General features: G+C 42.2%; 1 protein-coding gene across 1 annotated transcript in view; it reads right to left on the reverse strand.

The window, feature by feature from the left end:
- The window catches only part of PAPSS1 (3'-phosphoadenosine 5'-phosphosulfate synthase 1), a 52,570-nt gene extending 39,493 nt beyond the window's left edge, over positions 1-13,077 (reverse strand). The window contains exons 1-4 of the mRNA XM_044429220.1: positions 12,653-13,077; positions 3,273-3,387; positions 1,950-2,185; positions 426-564 (exon numbers count right to left, since the gene is read on the reverse strand). Of these exons, the coding sequence (XP_044285155.1) occupies positions 426-564; positions 1,950-2,185; positions 3,273-3,387; positions 12,653-12,712 (550 nt within the window). The 5' untranslated portion in view covers positions 12,713-13,077. The remainder of the gene's footprint in view (positions 1-425; positions 565-1,949; positions 2,186-3,272; positions 3,388-12,652) is intronic.
- Between the last annotated feature and the right edge of the window lie 5,719 nt (positions 13,078-18,796).

Here is an 18,796-nt window from a genome sequence, read left to right on the forward strand (position 1 = left end):
AACACAACAAGGCCTCTGCACAGAATGTGGACTGTCACACAAGGGCTGCCATCAGATAAGCTAGGGAGATAATAAGAGATAAGAAATTGTGATGTGAAGGAGGAAGGAAATAGCATGACTAAGAGAAGAGGTGGAGAGAGAAGTAGCAAAGCTAGAGGTTTGGTGGGAGGTAGAAACGGGAAAACAAATGGGTAGCAGAAGAGCCAGGCTAGAGGCTAAGAGGGGAAGAAACCGTGAGCTAAAGAGCTGGAGAGTGGGATAGAATTAGTGAGGCCAAGACAGAACAAGAAAAAAGACTTTCACATCTTCCAAGGTTTTTATTTGAAAAATTGAAAGGAATATTAAGTGGAGAATTTCAAGTGTAGATTGGTAGATAGGATATGGTAAAGTCCTTAGCGCAGAATAGTTTTGACATGGAAACTCACCCTTAATTTCTCCAGCACGAGCTTTTTTGTAGAGGCCTTTCACATCTCTCTGCTCACAAACATACAGTGGAGCATCCACAAACACTTCAAAGAAAGGCAGACTTGCAACTTCATGAATTTGTCTAGCATTGTTGCGGTCCTGAGAAACAGCAGAGGGAAAAGTATCAACAGAAAAAGAATCTTCTAATATGTATCATATCTAACTATGACTGAGTTGCATATGAACCTATGCAAGCTATGGTTTAACACAAGCAGGTTCCCTTGTAACCTTGGTTCAGTAGCAATAAATCCACTAATACGGACTGTGGCTCAGTGCCTCCAAAGTGTGATACAACAGGCGACAGTTCTTCTCTCATGCTTCAAGACTGGCATGGGGTGCAGAATTGCCACACTGTGCTTCGGAAGATGGGAGAATCGCCAACACACTGCATGACTACTAGATTATTTCCCTCACTGTTCTCAAACCCCATTTTAGCTAGGGTTGATGGAAGCAGTAGTTCATCCCATCTGGAAGGTAACAGATTGGGGAATGTTATTATAGATATGAACCAAGGGCATTCTATAAAAGAGTTTTTGCACTATCCCACAATTGAGCAAGAATTCAGTTTCCCCAACTAGTGCACCAAGGTAAGAATTGTAAGACAGCCGCCAGAGCCTCAAACAGGACTGCAAACTAGCTGACCATTCTAGAAAGCATACTTCCTTGTAGAATTGCTGACAGCATCTGAAGCAGAGTTTTGGTTGTGTAAAGACATTTTATTCAGAGTGACTTCTAGCATTTAAGCTGACTTTTTTCTTCAAGTTTTAAGTGGTGGGTTCCTTTTCTTTTTCTATTTATGTTTTTTTTTCTCAAACTGACTGGCGTATATGCTTTAATTATACCTTTCTATATCATTCTGTATTTTACTGTGGTTATGCAACTTGAGCACTGTTTATAGTGGAAAGGGTGGATGTGAATATGAATAAAACATCCTCAGTGCCGAAAGCAGAAGTGAACAGGACAGGGCTTCCCTCCTTCTCAGCTTTAGCCTACATGAACTCTGGACAGTGCTGCTGGAGATAGAGTGGAAAGGGCTGAGGATTGCTGCAGGCAGAGAAGTTTATGACCACAGCTGCAGAGATAAAAAAGAAGAAGAATAGAGAAGGAAGTGCAACGTTCCTACATCCCTACCAAACTGCCTGTACCCTAAGATCTTCATTCATGGAGCTCTTTGTTCATGGAGTTCCTCCACTGGAGCTACGCCTTTCTGCTACAACGAAGAATTTTCTTAGCCAGTACAGGAACCTTTTCCTTCTAAAAGATACTTTGATTAGCAGCAATCATTTATGATGACAAGCAGGATCCTCTGTATTTCTGCCCCTGTAAGAACGCACCCACTGCATTCGGCCCCTACTGGCCTGGACTGAAAAGGCTATACAATGGTTCATTATAAGCAAAGGGATGAATTATCTGGCCAAGTACCTGAAGCTGTCGATGAGACAATACAACCTGAGTACTATATAATGCAGATACACAGTGCTCACCTGGGCATAGGGAGAAATAAAGCTAGTGATGCACACCAGGCCAGCATCTGCAAACAGCTTGGCAACCTCAGCAATCCGGCGCACATTTTCTTCCCTGTCTTCTGGTGAGAAGCCTAGATTCTTATTGAGGCCTTGCCTGATATTGTCACCATCTAACGTATAGCATGGAATGCCATGGCACACTAGATACTCTTCCAGGGCCATGCTCACTGTGGTCTTCCCAGCTCCAGACAGCCCTACACAAAGAAAGAGAATCTGTATTAGGGCAACAGCCTCCTTAAGTGTCACAAAATAAACAGGAGCACTATATTTTCAAGCCTAGATACCTTGTGTGTAAACCAATAAACATAAAGGTTTGCTTAGCTTACACAGCTTACATTGTCACATTCCTGTGACAATGGCCATTGCCATCCAACAATGAGGGAGTAAGAGCAGAGGCAATCTTCTTCTCTGCACTGCATGTTCGCTAGATAGACCTAGACATCTCAGAGGGAGAAGGCAGGAGGCTGAAGCAGCAGCTCATACCATGGCCCTTCTAGTCTCCTTCCCTCTTTCCCCTCCACACATACTATGCATAAGTAATAGTGGATCCAAGCTGGGACCTAGGAATCTCAAGTACCCTATGGACCCTCAGAGACCGGGGGGGGGGCATAAACTGCTCCCTTAGAAAAGTAGAAATACAGCATATTTACAAAGGTAAACTACACAAAAACATCCAAGTAAGTGTTTTTAATATTGAAGCCTTGACCTCATGTTTCTACAGCTTTACCTTAAGTGTAGCTTTCTTTTAAAAGATGTTGTTTGTTTGTGTGTGTGTGTTTCTTAGAAATTAAGATTTATCTTTTTACAGTCATCTAAAAAGTAACTGTTTGCACTTCCATTTTCAATCAGATGAAGTGGATACTCTGTTCATTACTGTTTAAAGTTTATCAGCATAACTCTCTCTCTTAACATTAAGAACATTAGCCACATTGACTGCAGGGTTTCAGGACCTCTGGGAAGTGTTGGCATGAATAAGGTTCCAAATCATAATGTTTATAATTCTTCCTAAACTTTTCCTGTGATCTCTTTGCAGTAAGTTCATACTATTTCCCTAGCATATCAGCCTTTTCAAAGATTGCACAGCATTACATGAACATATAAGCAAAAATGACTGAAAAGGGGCACCTGTGGGAGGGCAGCTAATTTGAGAGAAGTTTTGCGCTCCTGGAAAAAAGAACTGGACACAACTTTAGCTGCTACTTCCTGCCTCCGTCATCATTTTAAATAACACAAAGAGAAAACAAAACTAAATGGAGAAAACTTGTAGGTGACAATATTTACCTGTTAGCCAGACTGTGCAACCTCGAAAACCACTTCTGGTCCCCACCACTTGACCCCTCTTATTTCTACTGACATGGTGGGCTTGATAGGTGACATTAGTAGCTCTCTGCATTCCCTGAAAACAAGATAAACAGGTGAAGTGCATTGCCAAAACTGATCACATATAGACTAAATATGGAATCAAAACCCATCAATTAAGAACACATGGCTACCAAGAATGGAATAAAAAAATGACAAACCAGCAGTAACTTCTTAGCCTCAAATGCATGTATAATGCAGCAACATGCAGTTTGGGAGGTAATTACCTTCGAATTTCAAAACACTCAGTACTGCCTGTTACAATCTGTTGTTATAAGCTACTTATTGTTGGTCTCAGCCACTATTTTAAGGCATTTGGGCACAATCCTATGCATGCTTAAACACAGAAAAGTTCTGTAACTACCAGCAAGCTCCAGTATAATTAGGTTTTAGCGTCTAAGTTTAATAAATTGCATTTGTGTAACTGCAAAGTACGCTACGTACATCACTTGCTATTAGCCTTACAGCAACCTGGGAAGAAAGGATTATTCCAATATTACAGATAAAGGACTGCAGTTAACAGATGGTTGTTGTTTGTCTACAGAGAGCATGACAGATATTAATTTTAAGCAAGGGATTTCCCAAATCATAGCCTAGGCTACCATAGTACACCATATTTGCTTCTTAGACTTATATCTGTGACAAGAGCCCCAAGGAAGTCCATAGATAAATCATCAAATTAAGTTCCCAAATCATTTTGAATGGATGTTTCAAGCTTTTGAAACATTGGTATTTAAAGAAACAGTGGGAGTTAAACTATTCCGAACATCCGGAGTTAGGTATTGAAAATGAAATAGCTTCATGCAGAAGTCATAAGTGCAAGACAAAATATGAAGAAAACAGAAATAAAATTTTCTTTTCAAAGCCTTCAGTCGCTCACCATTTATCACAACACTTTTGCATTTCCTGCCTAAATCAATTCTAGCTGCTGACAAATCTTTCAAAATAATTCAAGTAGAAAATATTGTGTCCAAGTCCCATATTCCATTTGTTTTTTTGTAAATCCAAAGGATATCATCCTATCCTATACTCAGGCAAAAGGAAAAAATCCCAGCACCTTCAAAGGAAACCTATTCCATGCCATTTTCATCCCACTCTTGTCCAAGGAAGGCAGTGCTAGCATATGCAGCAAGCATCTTGCTTGAATGTTTATACTTGGGCCTCCCAATTCAAATCTGACACCTGCAAAATACCGCGTTCAGACGCAGCATGCCTGCATACATGGGTTGCTGAGGAGCTCCAGCAGGTGGAAGTCTTGTATCCATCCTATTTAGGGATCCTCTGGGGAGCTTGTTTGCCCCCATGTGAAGAGACTGAACCACTACTGAGCAGGTCCAGCATGGCTTTTCTTATGCTCTTACTCACTGACAATAACCTGCAGACTTGAGCCTTTTTAATCAATTAAGTAAGGTTTGAAAGTGTATTCTAATCTCACAGCATGAAATAACCTGCTGCCTCTGGGAATACAAGAAACAGGAGCAAAACAGTATCCTCCATCTCAAGTACTGAGACATAAATGCCTTTGATGCCGGAGGTAATGTGAACCTACATCATTTGCATCTCTCACACATGACCTAAAATGCAGCTTTCACTCAGTATTCACACTTCTCCACATTTCGTAATGCATTTCTCCAATGCAGAAACAGGATATGACTGCCTTAAAAGTAGGAAAATGAGAAACTGAGAACGCCTTAGAGATTGGTCCCACCCTGGACATTACCGTATCTTGTGGAAAGGAACCACCTTGTAGAGGGTAATTCTATAGTATTACTATGTACAGGATGAAGAAGTCCTTCCTTATATCTGTCCTGAACTTTTTACCAATCAGCTTCATGAGGTGCCCATGCATTCTAGCACAATTATTAATTTGCATTTATGTCCCACCTTTTTTCCTCTTGTGAGGAGCCTAAGGCAGCTTTGCATAACTCAGTTTCATCCTCAAAACAAGAACCCTGTGATGTAGGTTAGGCCAGTAAGTAATCAGGCCAAAGTTACCCAGTAGGCTTGGTATTATGACTGGGTGAGAGGGATGCTCCATATCTGCTTTCTTCACACTGTGCATCGTTTTATACAACTCTATCATTTCCCATTGTCAGCACCTGCTTTTTCTACACTTAACGATTCCAAGAACTGCAATGTTTCCTCACAGTGGATCATTCTAGATCTTTTTGCCTGCTGTTCTCTGCATCTTTGCCAACTCTACAATATCCCAAAATGTGGTAATAAAATGTCTGCAAACTTCCATTAAATAATAGTAGTTATCAAGTAGCAGTTGACCATTACGAAGTGAGAAACTCTAACATGGCCCCAAGTAGTGGCAGGGGAAATTATCACATACACTATGGGCTAATTCACATGTAAGAACAGTTCATAGGTTAAACATTCCATGGGCTAATGGGGATGAGTACCAGCCACTTTTGCTTTTAACCAACAATGTATGGATGCCCATTTTTAGGCTGTTCAGCATGATGTAAAAATCAGGAGTGCTGAGTTGTTTGGTTACCCAACAATACACCATGCATTAACTGCTGGGTTGTGTAGCTTCTATACAGCCTGTGAATGCGCCAGTCATAGATTGTTGAATGAAAGTAGAAGTGGAAGGTGTATTAAGAGGCAACACATTCATCTTCTCTCTCTTTTGGAGGCAAAGACATACGTCTCTACAAATATCAGCATAAGGTCAGCAGATTAGGACACAGTAGTGAATTAAAACATTTCTTACTGAAATTCTACACTATTGGTTAACATAAGTGGCATGAATTTTATACAGCAACAAGCGTGGCAGGAGGTAATCTTCAAGTTTTGCTAGATTAAGATAATTATGATTGCAATTGATAGGGATGAAAGGATTATTTGAAACAAGGAAACAGGAAGAGTAAGAAAAGTAACAAAGATAATTCCTTAGCCAAAAGGAGGAGGCGGCCGAGATCAGATAGCAAGAGTGAATTGTCCCATAGACAAGATAACAGGAAACTTGCTCAATGACCTCATGACTATAAAACACACCCTGCATAGGAAATAAGCCCATTATAATTCACCTGGGAGGGATGAAGTAGGAGGAAAGAACAGGTGGCACAGGATAGGAGGACAGAAAAAGATTTGCAACCTCTCAGTACCCTGGCCAATGAAGGGAAAAAGAGGCGGGAAGAAGCAGCCAGGGACAGGGCAGAAAAATGGGATATGAACATGTGCTTGGCGAGCTGGCAAGGGGAAGGAAACTCGCCACTCCCTTTATCGCAATAAAGTTTCAAAAAGAACTCTCTGCTTGCCTCGAATATTCTTCTCTTCCTAAGGAAAGCAAAGAGTGTTTCTAACACAGTTGAAGGAGTTAACATTCAGGAAGCAGAACACTTCATATATTGAAGAAAGTCCAGAAAGCCAGTAGGCTATGCCTGCCTCCTGACTTCAGAAAATATTTACCTGCCATGCCAAGCAGTAAGAACAAGCAATTCTCTAGTCTAATTTTCCAGTTGCTTTCTTCCAAATACATACATAATACAAATATTTCACTGTCATGTTTCTATTCCTCTATATAATGGAATAGAATGGAATGACAAATGGAAATAACAGTACGAAATAAATGACAACTATACACTGCCCTTCTAGTAGCAGCCTCCTTGCCTCCTATATTCCTACTTTTTAGTCATCTAAACATTTTGTCCTGCAATTATGATGTGACAAAGGATCAAAGGAGACTGAAAAAGAACACCTTCCCTCAGTAACACCATGTCCTGCTTCAATGCATTTTGATGTCCTTCATTTAGGCAGAACCTCTGTAAAACATTGCAACAGGCATCCAGACCTTTGCAGAAAGTATCCAAATCTCTAAGCAACGATAACTTTTTGGAGCCATGCTACTACCAACTTTTGTACCAGATTCCAACTTCAGGCCAACTTTGGACAGCTACTCCCCAGCCTCCTAGTTTTATTGAAACTAAAGAGAACCGGAATCATTCACATTCAAGTCACATATCAGGCTTTAGAAGGCTTAAACAATCAGAAGCACAAGTTTGTCATGCGAAGAAATCCAAGGTCAGGGCAACAGTTAATGTGCTGAGGCAATATGCAGAACCTAAAGCAAATCTAGTTTTTTTTAAATCTCAAACACTTGACTGTAATCAGGGAGGGAGAACATTTTTGCTTCTTCACTCCAAGCTATTCCCTAGAAAAAACTTTAGATGGGGTGGGGGTCCTCCCCTGCAAACAGCACCCTTCTAGGCTTTATATTCGTTTTTGCATTTGACATGCAGTTGTACCTTATAAAAGCTTGTAGAGAAAATATTGATGCAATTGCATTCTACTGGGAATGAAAAGAGGTTTCTAATTAGACACTTGCCTGGGGGTAAACAGCAAGTGCACCCAAGCATGTGCCGGAGTGGAAACGACACCTGCATTTTGTCATCTTATAGCTAGTTACAAATATGAGCAGCCGCTGATTCCATATGAGGAGCAGTAAGAGCGTGCCATTGCTCTGCACCGAACTATTCTGGTTTTAGCATAAACCATCTGCATGGCACATGTGTACATACACACACAGTGTCCTATTTTATATACATCCTGTCCTGCTTAGGATCAACAGGTACAGAAATATAGTCAATCAAAAATACAGCTAATCAAAAAACGTCAGCTAATACTCTGAAATAACCTTGCCTGCTGTTTCCTTTTATCAATACTCATGTTTGTGAAAGGTTAGCATAGCTGTCAATTGACTGGTCCCTTATTGTCTGCTGACTGCCTATTATTTGATCAAAAATGTCACATGCAGATGACAACTCATCTTTTATATATTTCTGAGATGTTATTAGCAAATGGGCAAAATGAAAACACCTTGACCTAAGCCTGCAGTAATCAGGGCAGAAGTGCGAAGTGCCCTTGAGCCTAGCACAAGACTCTAGACAAATGGATTTCTAACTAAGTCCCTAGGAATCCTGTCGTTTTCTTCTTAAAAGCTTTGGAGATCTGGAGAGGAAGGCTAGAGCTGTTCTTGCCAGAACAACCAGAGAAACTGTGAGCTGATGACCAAAGCAAAAGCAGACAACTGCAGCAATAGCGGCAGCCCTATACATGCTTAGATAGCGGGGGGAAACCCTACAAAAACAGCTGGCTGTAAAATTCTGGGATTTAAAAGACTTCACTGTCAAGATATGCATAGAATTATGCCCCAAATAGCACACAAAATGTATGGCTGCTCCAAAAGAAACTAAGAGAAAGGTGGGATACATCACAAAAGTCAGGCATTTCCCCTTGATTTCAGGAGGTGCAGCTAATCTAGGCTAGCCATTTCAATCTATACTGATTCCCTACAGATGGAACAATCAAGGCAATAAGTGAAGTTACAATATTCACACAGAATCTGGAAATGCGCTGAGAAAGTGTCGAACACATGGCACTTCCCTATAAGCTAGGGTTCCCCAACCTGGTCCAAAGCTGGCTATGGAAATTCTTACCAATTCTGGAAGTTCTAGCCCAACGCATCTGGATGACACCAGGTGGGAGAAAGCTGTTTACTAGAAGGAGAGGAGGAGAAACAACTCCCCTACGCACAGACACACACCACTCAAGTAACTCACACGGCAAGTCCCCTTCTCAGTTCAGAAGCAAACTGAGTAGCCACTTTGCAGCACACAAACACCTGACTGCTCCTTTTCCTCCTCTGCAGTGTGATTTCCCTACTTCATGACCTTGGCTTGTCCCTACCATGCGGAAGACTATCCATACCCAACTTAAGCCAGGCAAAAAGGGGCATTCTGTCTGCTTCTCCATTATTCTCTAATCCTGGCCCACCATAGACAGGGCTCTTTGCTGGTGGGGGCAGGGGGGTGACATCCACACCTGCCAATCCTATGGATGGTTTGCTGCTCTTGGAAGCCACCAGTATGAGGAAAAAGCAGGACAGTTTGTTCTGTGCTGCTACTCAGCTGTTTCCTAAGCAAATACAGAATCCAGGAAGGAGAAACCTTACATGTACTCATAACCTGCTGCACTTGCTACTAAGAATCTAGTGCTCAAATTCACTACTTTCTTCCTTCTTCCCAACCCCCTCCTCCCTTTTGTTGTATCTTTTCAACTCCAAGTGTTTGGGCAAGGACAGTCTTATTTCTTAACTTGCAAGTTGCCTTGGAAGCCTTTTTGATTAAAAGACAGTATTGAATACTATAAACAACAGAATTGCTTTGGGGAAAGTCCTTAGATGATAAGCCTAAGGGTAACTTGCACTTTGTAAATAAACCCAGACAGCAATAGCCACACTGTCATGATGGAGAATAAAGTTGCCTTGCCACTTGTATTTGCAGTTTTCCTTTCTTCCTCCCTCTCCTGGTCAGAGGCACTGGGGGGATGAGGGCACAGAACATTTCTACTGTCCACACTAAACATGGTCCAGATCATTACATTATCATCACAGTGATTTTCCCAGTAGGTCCTTTTAGGATCACGGGCAATTTCTGCTCCTGGGGAATGTCTTTGAGACGGACGTGTCAACAGAACTCTTCCACCTCCAAGGCAGGCTTTTAAGTGTATGAATTGCTGCACACTTTCCATTACCTCTGTTCTAAGCTCAGAAGAATGACACTGTCAAATAAAAATGCTTTCAGCAACCAAAAATGTTGTAAGGTGATTAATTAAATCTCATACTTCTATGTTGTTATCATTTCTTTGTTTATGAAATGTCAAGTCACAACTTAAGTATCAGTCCTTGGCAACTTTTAATGCTTTAAGTCTTGCTGCTGTTTGATGTTTTTGCATCAGAAAACAAACAAAAAAGCTCCTGATGCACTTACTTTTGGCATAGCCACATATTTGTACTGGAAGATGTTGAGATGTGTGAATATGTTAGAAGGGATATTAAGATACTTCCTTTTCTTTTCTGTAGTTTTCTTTCATGCTTCTGTACAGTGTTACACCATTATTCAATACCAAATATCTATTGCAGAACAGTGCTGAAAAAAAGAACACTGTGCACAGGCTGTGACTCTGAAAAGAGGGGTTCTGTAGTGTGGTGTCCCCCTTTTTGTTTTGGACCTTGGTTTATTTATTGGCCTCAATTTGCCTTTTGTGTTCAATTGGTTGCTGCTACAACAGAAAGAGATGTGTTCAAACAGTGCTTTTCCAACTTGCATGGATTGGATTCCTGCCCAAACCTTCATCTACTGGGACTCCCTGCCTCCACCTATTCTGACCCTCGACTCTGGCTGCAATCAGTTGTATTGCTATGCTCCCCATCAGCCCCAAGGGGCACCAGCCACCACTGCTGGTAGGCATGTGTGTTTTCGTGACTGTGTGGAAAGACGGGGCCCATTTCTCTCAAAACACAGCACTCCTAGTTAGAAAGTTCAGAGTAGGAATATGATAGGAAAGAAAAGGGGTTGGAATGTGGCCCAGAAATTTCAAGGTTCATGAGAAGGATTTGTTGGACAACTGCTGAGAACCAAACTGCTTCAGATTTTTGCAAAAGAGACACTGTAAAACAGGGAGGATCTAAGGAAGATCTGTGTGGATTCATTAACCCAGTGAGTCAATGTTGAGCTAAATCAGATAATTCCAGCATCCCACCACTGACTGGTCCACCAACTTTCCCGAGGGTGGAGTCAAGCCTTTTGGCAAAGGAAGGGAAAAAGGGGTCTTCAGTTTGTAATACTATTCTGATACTATTTGAAAATAAGCTTCTTATGAAGCACCCTGTATCACAAATGCTGTCTACCTCAAATAAAAGACTGCATTTCAAAAACCTTCTGTTTGGATCTTCTGGAAAGGGAAAAGCAAAGAGATGCACACATGTCAATATTTTTTTTTATTTAAGCAACATTTTAAATGCTAAATACAATTGAATTTTATCTGGCCAGGGCGGCTTATTTTATAATGTGTGTTTTAATTGAGATTATTTTATATGGATATTTTAACTTATTGTTTTATCTATGTTATAAGCCGCCCCGAGGCTTCGGCGAATGGGGTGGCATAAAATTGTTTTAATAAATAAATATAATATAATATACATGTATTTCGGAAGGAGATGGGCCTCAGTGGTGGAATGCATGCTTTGCATGTGCCCCAGCTTTCCTCTCTGGCCCCTCCAGTTACAGCTGAAAGATTCCTGTCTGAAACAACACAGAAACACTAGCAGGTAGTATTAACAATAATGGATTAAATAGGCCAATAGTATAGGCAGTTCTGCATCATCCTACATATAAAATAAAATAAATAAAAGAGGAAGATGGAAAAATCTTCCATCTTTTGGGGAGGACAAGGAACACATGGCAACAAGCGGTAGCCAGACTCAGAAATGCTAACTTCTCCTCTGTGAGGCCTGAAATGCTGGCCCTGTAGCATTGCCCTTTTTCCCCCAAACAGAAAGCAGAAGCTTCTTCAATGACAATTCAGAACAGACTCCTTCTCACTTTGAATCATACTGTTTCTTTGAACTGCCTCAAGACACACTTTTATCTCCAGATAATTGCAGCTATTACATGTCATCAAAGCCACTGTCTCTTTTCTAGCAAAGGCCTCTTATTTTGGGGACTGTGCCTGGCAGTTTGCTAGTCTTTGGCCTATACTGCAAATTGACCCATTGGCACCTTCGTGATGAAAACCCAAGTTTGTTCATGCCTGCTTTGACAGTGCTCTCATTCAAGCAAAATCCCACAAAGAACCTCAGTCTCTCAAGCTGTCCAAGATTTATGAATGGTCACATTGTACATTTGAGAACCCTAGCCTTTCCTGCCTCAAAAAAAAGGGAAAAGAAATGATGCTGAAGGAGGCAGCGAGCAGGTTAATGTCTCTACTTCTCAGCCCTTCTGGCACCTATAACTTTTACAGCAAACGTTCATCAGGGTGGAGGCAGCCAAGGCAACAAAGAACAGTGGTATTTGAGCTTATTCAACAAAGAGGTTCTGTATACAGAGCCAAACGCAAGAGAAGCAATTTGAAGTATACCCTCACTCCATACACACACACGTCCTTTCTCCCTTTAAAGAAAAAACGTAGAGACGTCAGTGAAATCAGCTGAAATGCAATCCTCCTCCTTAGGCATCCCGAATAGCTTGCATTATTCGCCCCCACACAGATACCGCCCATTCGCAATCCGGAACATCTTGTGCAAGAGAGAGCGAGGGGCCAGCGAGCCCCAGCTGAGCTTTCCTCTCAATTAAGGTCCCTTAAAGTTAAAGGGCAGGCAGAGAGAAAAACAACCCTCTCCTCTTCCCCCACCGTTTCCCCATTTTTGCATCTCTTTCTCCCCACCAGGTGAATCTGCAACAGTTACAATCGGTACCTAGAAAATTCCATCAGCACCCAAATCTCGAACTTACCCAGCTCTGCACTTTGTTACTCAGCTTGACTTTTTTGCACTGGCTGGCGGGTAAATCCATCCTGCAAGCGAGTGCAGAGGAGAGAAAGGCAGGAAAAAGCCGCAGGCAGAGGCGCCAGGCACAAGGCTCCGACGCAGCGTGGGGAGGATGAGAAAATGAGAGAGAGGGATGCGGGTTTATGCGCGTAGCTTGGCTTAGACGCCGGCGCGGCGCGGCGCTGCAGGTCCTTAAGGGGGCTGAGAAAGGCAAGAGGAGGAGAGTGAATGGCGCGGGCGGGCGCGCTCACCAAGCTGAGCGACGGACCGCAAAGGCGGCGCAAGAGACGGCAAGGAAGGGGGCGAGGGACGGGCTCGTGGGCTCCTCAGGAAGCGCCACTGCCGCTTCGACTGCCACGTCAGGCGACGGCGCCTCTGCCCTGCACATTGACGCTCAGCGAGGTCCGAGCCGCGCCGGCATACGAGAAAAAGGAGATGGCCGGTGCTTCCGGGTGTGCCGCTCTAGCCGCACTGAGGCGGCTCTCTTTTGTCCTGGGAGGCCGTGAGGGGCAGAGCCTGGCTCTGGGAAAGACGCGCGGCGCGGGCGCGGCGCGGTAGTCGCTGCAGGGGAGCGTCGGGATAGGGCGCTGGTTTGCGGGCATCCGTCGGGAGGGCAAGATAGTATTGCGTTCTGATCATCAGCAGCTCGCTTCTAAGGGTGCAATCTTATGCATGTTTCGACAGAGAAAAAAAATGTTTTAAAAATCTTACAATTCCCAGGATAGCTAATGTGGGATTGCATGTTGAGACAAGAGATAAGACATATGGTTCCTAGAATGCCTCAGCCAGCTTATCCTGTTTCGCCTGCAAAGGGCCTACAGCTCCCAGCATCCTTCTCCAGTCAGCCATGCTTGCTTTGACAGAAAAAAAAGTTTTAAAACTTTTAGCATGCATAGGGTCACATCTAAAAACGGGTTGATAGATTCAGTTGTATTTACGCAGCTCTTTTATTTACTACATTTATATCCTGCCTTTTTTCCCTCTTCCAAGGAATCCAGAACAGTTTACCTACTTTCGATCATATCATTGCAGCAAACCCAGAACACCTGGTGAGCTTCATTATGGAGTAAGGAGTCCTACGCTCTAACCACCACACCATACTTGCTGGTGAATGCAGTAATGATTGGTGTTATGCACACACATACTGGGTTACTATTTTGTACATGGCTCCCACTGGGGCAACTCAGGTTTCTATATATATTCCACATACCTTAAGTCTGCCGCACTGGATGTATATAAGTAAGGCTGCAGTCTACATTCATCTGGGAGTAAATCCTATTAAAGTGAGTGGAATTTACATCTGAGTAGATATACTCAGAACTTGCTGGATTAGGCCATGGGGTAAAAGAAGATGTTAAGGTATGCTAGACCAAGCCAGAAAGAGCCATTGAATATAGCACCCTGTCTTTGGCAGTGATCAGTCAGATGCTTTGAAGTCCAAAAGCAGGACAAATGGAACAGACTTTTCGCACACACCCCTTGCAGTTTTCCACTGTGTTCTCAGCAGCAGGGAGGTAGGTAATTTTAGGCCCCAGACTTGAAATGTAAGCATATGCACATTCACGCACAAAAAACCCTCCCACAACTTTCAGAATTCCTAGCTAGTATGTATGATACCCTGGATCTTTCCTTGAAACAGATGTTGGAACCTAAAAGGAAAGGAATTAGACTTCTTTGCCACAGATTGGAGTGTGTGTGTATTAGATTTAGGATGCAATCTTATAGTCTACAGCAATGTCCACCAGGGATTACAGGATTTTCAGCTCTCCCTTTCCAAGAGTGGAGAAAGAGGGCCACCTTTGGAGTGGGTGGCCTAGAAGCCTGCTCCATGAGGCTGTGGGATGGCCAGTGCTCCTCTGACTTCAGAGAGGGTTAAGAAGAGGTTTTTGATGAACATGGCAAGTAGATGTTGGTTCCCACAAGATCCCAAATCCTCTAGTTTCCATGATAGCAAACTGCACCACCCTGGAGCTAATACTGTCTCTCTCTCTCTCTCTCTCATTGGAAGCAATGAGAAGAGATGTTTTTAAGACCCTAAAAACTGACCTGGAAAAGGATAAGGGCACCTCACCACCTCCACCCTGCTGGCAAAAGCTGGAAATGGAGAACACAGGCAGAGTCTCCACTTTAATTTCTACCACCCCTTCCCCCATAGGATTGCTTTGCTGGGTTTGGAAAAAACAAAGGGATATTCAATAAACAGGGAGAGAATATTTGCTTTGCTAATCCATTTCCAGGAAGCCACAAGTTCAAGGCATGCAAAGGTAAACTGACCAGAGTCATCAAATTGTTTTCTGTCTTGAAGAGCCTTGATACCGATCCGGGGATGCTACGCAATTCTCTCAGCTTGAGGAATTTTAGCTTTGGACTTATGTGTAATTGCAGTGGCCACTTGATAGAACTTGAAAACTTTCATTATTTAACCCTTCACCAGTCACCTCAAATCATTGCCTGTTATCATGTCAAGGAATTTCCATTACTGGGAGGTGTTAGTCCCTCCCTCCCTTTTGGAACAATTGAAAGTGTTGCCTATTGCCCTGTGATTTGTGTGTGTGTGTGTATATACAGAAATATGTTCTAGATTGGATACATGTGAAAATCAGCAACTGTTTGCTGTTTCATCAAGTTGTTTCCCTATTTATCTGTTTCTATACCACCCCACAGCCAAAGCTCTCTGGGCAGTTTGCACAGTCGGTAAGAACAGAAAAGAGTACAATAAAAATCATAACATCAGATAAAATATTAAAGTTTAAAACAAATAATAAAAACATGCAATAACAAGGAGTATAAAAAAGAGGGGAAGGAGAGAGCAAGAGACTCAGTTAAACACTTGGTGATCTCCCCTCAGGTTTCTGGCTGGCTGTGGAAGTCATTAAAAGCTTCAGAAAAGTGGGTCACCTTAACCAGGTGCCAAGCATATGACAAATTTGCTGCATTTTTCCATATTTTTGGAAGATATTCATTTGAATGCCTTCCAGAATCTCCAATCCTTGACAGCCCTGCTCAGTTCTAATAAACTCAAGGATTTGGCTTCCTTTATAGAATCATGCCATCTCATATTTTGTTTCCTTCATTTTATGCCTTCAACTTTCCCTAACATTACTATCTTTTCCGGTGAGTCTTGCCTTTTCATGATGTGTCCAAAGTACAACAGACTCATTCATCATTTTCGCTTCCAGGCCAAGTTCTGGCTTGATTTGATCTAAGATTCATTTGTTCGTCTTTTTGTCAGTCCAGGGTATTCACAAAGCTCTCCTCCAGTACGGTAAGCATGGTCTCCAGTGCTTGATGATATTTTCTAGTTCCTTCATTGCTGCCTTCCAAGGCTCAGACTGCACCTACACTATACTAGAGCAAGATTTGTGGGCCTAAATGGCAACAGAACACTTCTTTCACTTTTCTGTACAGCAACTCATGATAATTCTGAGTTATATTTCTTGAAAGGCAGTTACCTAGCTCTTATTATCCTGGCACTGACATTTGTCCAAAATATTTAAATAGCACAATGAAACTGAATGGAAGGAGAACTTTTCCTAAGGTTTCATCAGCTGTTTTCAGTGGGGTTGCACTGAGCCTTTCTCTAGTGAGGGATATTCAGCATTTCACTGTTCTACCCCTTCTCTTGAACAACTGCTCTTTGACAGATAAGTGGTTCTTTTCTAATGCCTTTTAACCCACTAGATTAATAATAATGCAATAGCAGTGAAAAGCAAACTTTCAAAAGCATGCTTAAGATCAATGTTTTCCCCCTTTGCACTTATTTCCCTTAGGCTAAATATATCCTTACATCTAAATTAGAACAAATAAATCTTTAAACCCTCACCCATTTACTACACTGATTAGGAGAAATGCAATCAAAGACACAATTCATGCACGTTTCAACAGAAAACATGCCTACAACTAATTATTCAAAAGCTTAGTTTCTGACAGTAACAACCATGCTCTTAGATACATGGGTATTTTAGATCTTTTGTCCTAACCCCCCTTTTCCTTCATCTATGCCCAATTAATTCCACCATCCTGTATCTCCTCCAACCTCTTTTGCACTCATAGAAACCACTCATAGTATTATTGTTACATTTCATGTATATCTTCCTTTTCTTTTCTTTTCTTTTCTTTTCTTTTCTTTTCTTTTCTTTTCTTTTCTTAGGAACCCAAGGCAGCTCCATTTCATCTTCACAACAACCTTGTGAGGTAGCTTGGTCTGAGAGTCTGTGACTCACCCAAACTCATCCAATGAGCTTCTTGGACAACTGGGGACTAGTACCCTGATCTCTTGCATCCCCAGACTAACACTCCATCATATGACACTGTGATCTCACCTTTGATAGCTAAACCTGTGTTCTGAACTGTTCTGGACAAAGAACAGAGCAAACAATATATATGGTTCTCATGCTGTGGTTGAAAATGTTTCAGAATTACTTGCTCTAAACCACAAATGTACAATGTACAACCACAAATGTACATCACCCATCTGAGACAGGGTGATGGAATAATTCGTTTAGTCGATATTTTAATGCAAACCTACCTAATTCACACTTCCTAAACCAAAATATACCTGTCCTTCAGTATGTGCATTTCTCTATTGTCTGCAACGCAGTTCTTTGGGGAGGGCGGTTAATATAGTAAAAAATGTGTATATTTGGGGAAAGTGCACACAACTATGTTTATACAATTGAAAATAAGATATGAAAATAATACATGTATTAAGAGAAATACACATAAAATGCATACATACTTTTGTTTTAAAACATCACATGCTACTGTAGAAACAAAGTGAATAACGTAAAAACAGGCTCCAAACAAAATCAACAGATTCATCCACCCCCAGCAAGGGACAAGTGATTTGCCCCAAAGGACAAATGCTATGGGGTAAAGGTGGATTGGGGTTTGAGCACTACCAACACTATTGCGCTCCACATTTGCAGCCACAAAATTTATTTCACAGATTCCAAACCAGTGCAGCTGAGCAGTAAGAAGCTTGTCTAAGAGTCCTCCACAGAGCAGCAATGCCCACCCGGCAGGCAAGCATCAGCATTTTATTTTGTTTTATCTTGCTCTCTATTACTGCACTGTCGCCATTACTAAAACTTCAGGGCCTTAAACAAACAAACAAAAACCCTAACCAAACCAAGGTGACAATTGGCTGAGGTGCTTTCATTTCAGATGTCAGCTCCACCAATTATGCACTCCACAGATGAACTCACACTGTTAATAAATTGGGTGCCTTCAGCTGCAGACGTGCCTATCTTGTGTGAGTTGAGGAATCAGTCGATAATTGATATGCAATTCTGAATTTTGACCACCAGAGGCCTTATCAGCTGTAAGCCAATATCTTCACCTTTCTTTAACCTGGTGTTTTGGGCATCAGGTCTGACGTAGGAGGTGGCAGCCAAGGAAATGTTAAAGGGAAAAATCATAGCTTTCATGGCATCGCTCTCTGCCACATTTTGGTATAGGTAATTAAGACCCATTCCCTTTGTAAAGAGATCCACTGCTTGCAGAGAAGAAAACTGCTGGAACTGGCTGGTTTGGATCAACACAGCTATCTGCAATTTTGGTTTCTCCTTGGCAATGTAGCTATGGAGGCAGTTGTGATGGGAGGCTGCCTTTCAGAATTTGCCACAATATCACTAACCCAGCAGTAAAGCCAAGGGGGCACACAGGGAGTGTGTGTGTGTGAATATGTTGCATGCTTTTCCCAAGGTGGCTTACATGATAAAAGTCTCACACAGCAGAAAAAGCAAAGCTGAATAAAATCAACACACACCAGCAATAACACAACAAAATGCTAACATGCAATTGCAGCTAAAACCCCAGAACAGTCCAGGAAACGTAACCAGGAGAAGGGCAGGGAAAGCGCGTGCGTCTGGGGAGCCTGTGTGTCTGAGCCACGGGTCTGTGCATGAACGGGGTTCGGGAATTCACCGGGGGCTGTATGCCAGCAGTGTTGGTCAGGCCCCTGCCTGGCACGTGGCCTCAGACAGACTTTCCCAGGTCCATTTTGTCTCTCACGTGAAACAAGGTCCCCTTCCTCCGGGTTTTACAATCACAAATAAATGGCTCTAAATGTGTAATTTCAGGCTGTATTTTTATCTACGTAAGAGGC

This window comes from Varanus komodoensis, unplaced genomic scaffold (assembly GCF_004798865.1).
Source record: "Varanus komodoensis strain SLA01 unplaced genomic scaffold, ASM479886v1 scaffold2, whole genome shotgun sequence".
NCBI classification, from domain to species: Eukaryota; Metazoa; Chordata; class Lepidosauria; order Squamata; family Varanidae; genus Varanus; species Varanus komodoensis.